The sequence below is a fragment of the Montipora capricornis genome, chromosome 7 (genome assembly GCF_036669925.1).
Source record: "Montipora capricornis isolate CH-2021 chromosome 7, ASM3666992v2, whole genome shotgun sequence".
Classification (NCBI taxonomy): domain Eukaryota; kingdom Metazoa; phylum Cnidaria; class Anthozoa; order Scleractinia; family Acroporidae; genus Montipora; species Montipora capricornis.
The window spans coordinates 31778534-31781033 of NC_090889.1; the positions used below are offsets into that span (position 1 = coordinate 31778534).

The 2500-nt window shown below is 41.5% G+C and overlaps 1 protein-coding gene across 1 annotated transcript in view; it reads right to left on the reverse strand.

The window, feature by feature from the left end:
• Nucleotides 1–2500, reverse strand: part of LOC138055851 (uncharacterized) — a 2700-nt gene that overhangs the window by 80 nt on the left and 120 nt on the right. The window contains exon 1 of the mRNA XM_068901721.1: nucleotides 1–2500. This exon is cut by the window's left edge and continues 80 nt beyond it; it is cut by the window's right edge and continues 120 nt beyond it. Within this exon, the coding sequence (XP_068757822.1) occupies nucleotides 1–2500 (2500 nt within the window).

A 2500-nucleotide genomic window follows, 5' to 3' on the forward strand; every position in this document is an offset into this window, starting at 1 on the left:
TGATTGTGGCATTTAGAATGAAAGGACTTGAGTTTACACCAAATACCACACGTGCAAAACGTAGTACCATGACTTCTGGACTTTCCTTATTCGGATCTTCAACCCATAAAAATCTCACAAAGTCCCTGTGTTCAGGATCAATCTCAATGTTCAAAAACGCCTTCTCAATGTCTGCAGTTAGGGCAACTTCATGGACTCTGAACCTCAGCAAAATGTCAAATAACAAGGGATTAAGAGAAGGTCCAATGTGCAGACAGTCATTTAAACTAGGCCAAAACACTTTAGATGAGGCATCATATACAACTCTCACCTTAGTTGTATCTCTGTCAAGTCTCACTACTGTCCTGTGTGGAAGATAGTGGACATCTCCAGGCGGTGGTATTTGATCTTGTGGTACCATTTCAACCACACCACTGTGCAGTTGCTCTCTAATCACACCATCATACTGCTTCAGAATTTCTGTTTGGTTCTTGAGCTTCTTGATTGTTGTTGTCAGTCTACGCAATGCCACTGTATAATTGTCTGGTAACATGGGGTGATTATCCTTGAATGGTAACTTGACCTGGTATCTCTTTCCAGTAAATGTGATGTCATTTGAAAACTTGTCATAGACTGAAGTTTTATGTTCCTTAATGCCCAAAGTTTCCAAGTCCCAAAATTTCTGCAGATCATCCTTCATATCACTTATCTCTGTGGACTCTATCTTTAACACATGCGTGGAACTCAGATTCACAGTGCATGACCTTGTCAATGTTGAGCACATAGTTGGTACTGATAAAACCCAACCTAAATTGGTTTCAAGGGCTACTGGTCCATAGGGATCTCCTTTAATGATGTTCCCAGTAAAGAACGACCAGTAATATTCTGCTCCTATCAGCACATCAACACTGACAGAATCACTTGTATCACATGCAAGTCGTAGACCCTGCAAGTAGGGGTAGCATTCCAACGTGGTTCGAGACCGTTGATTGGACACTGGGCTGCAAATTACTGGTACAACATATGAGGTGATATACACATTCATTTCATCCAATGTTCTGACACACAATTGCACAACATCACATTCCTTCACAGAGGCTGAGTTATCTCCAAATGTTTTGATCAAAAGTGTCTCCTTACCAATGGTTGGTAGGTTCAATTGTTCACATGCCTTACTGGTTATGTATGATCTCTGGCTACAGGAATCAAATATCACATGGGCATTCAATCCAAGTTGTTGGTTATCTGGTCTGCAAACAAAGGCTTGGGCTATCTGTAACACAGAGTTGGCATTGTTGCTAACGTGCATTGCTGAAGTTCCAGCTTCTGTGCTCCTATCTTGAGATGATCCAGATCCATGTGGTGTTGCTCCGTCACTAACTACATTCCTGGATGTTGGAATGTTCCTTATTCTTTCACAAATGGTTACATGGTGTCTACCTTCACAGTTAAAGCATTTTGCCTTTGACGGACAATTTGTGGAGATATGGCCACCCTTCAGGCACACAAAACACTTGCCATTTCGTCTCAGAATTGTTCTCCTAGCTTTCGGTTCAGTGATGGTCATGCAGTTAATGGATTTGTGATTCTTCTTGCAAAAAACACATTGTTGAGTAAATTCCTCACTGCCTGTATAAAGGGCAGAGGCAGAATGGGGTTGTTTGCTTCTTGCTCTGTACTGTTCAAACCTGGGTGTATTGGCATTTGCACCACTTGTTTTCATTGCAGTACATCTTTCCCTGGCTTCCAACTCAGTTTTCAGTGCACTCAACAAGGCATCAAGATTCCATGATTCCTCACTGCCAAACTTACGGCTTACAATCAATCGTAACTCTGAGGGGATTTTTTCCATCACGACTGGGACCAATAAATTCCCAAAGGACCGTGATCCAACTCCTAACGCATTCAAACCTCGCATGTTGATTTCAATCTTGTCAAACAATTCACGTAATTTCTTTGTTTCATGCACTGAATTGACAGATGGAAGTTTCAATAAGGCATCCATATAATTTGATATCAGCAACTGCGGTTTACCAAATCGGTCCTTAAGAATGTCAATGGCTACTTTATAATTGTCTGCGGTCAGAGGCAGTCCAGCAATTGCGGATTCAGCATTGCTTGTCACACAACTCTTCAGATAGGTGAATTTTTCAATGGCCGAGATGCCAGTATTTCCATCGACAGCAGACTGAAATGTGTCCCAGAAACCCTGCCATTCTTGATAATTTCCCGAAAAGGATTTGAGTTCGAGTTTAGGTAGTTTCACTTTTGCACTTTCGGTATTTCTGGTACTACTATTTTCCTGATTTGTCGCATGGGCCTGTGTGTGTTCGCCATGTTTCCCTTTCTCCAAACTCAAATCGATTTTCGCTAAAATACTGTAAACGTGCTCACAAAACTCACCAGAATCTTCTACTTCTTTCTCCAGTTCCTTTGGTTTGGTGAGCTCTAATATTGTTTCATCCAGCTTTTTGGTCGTTTCCAATTTTTCGGTCAACAAGGCTTTCAGAGCCGTTAACTT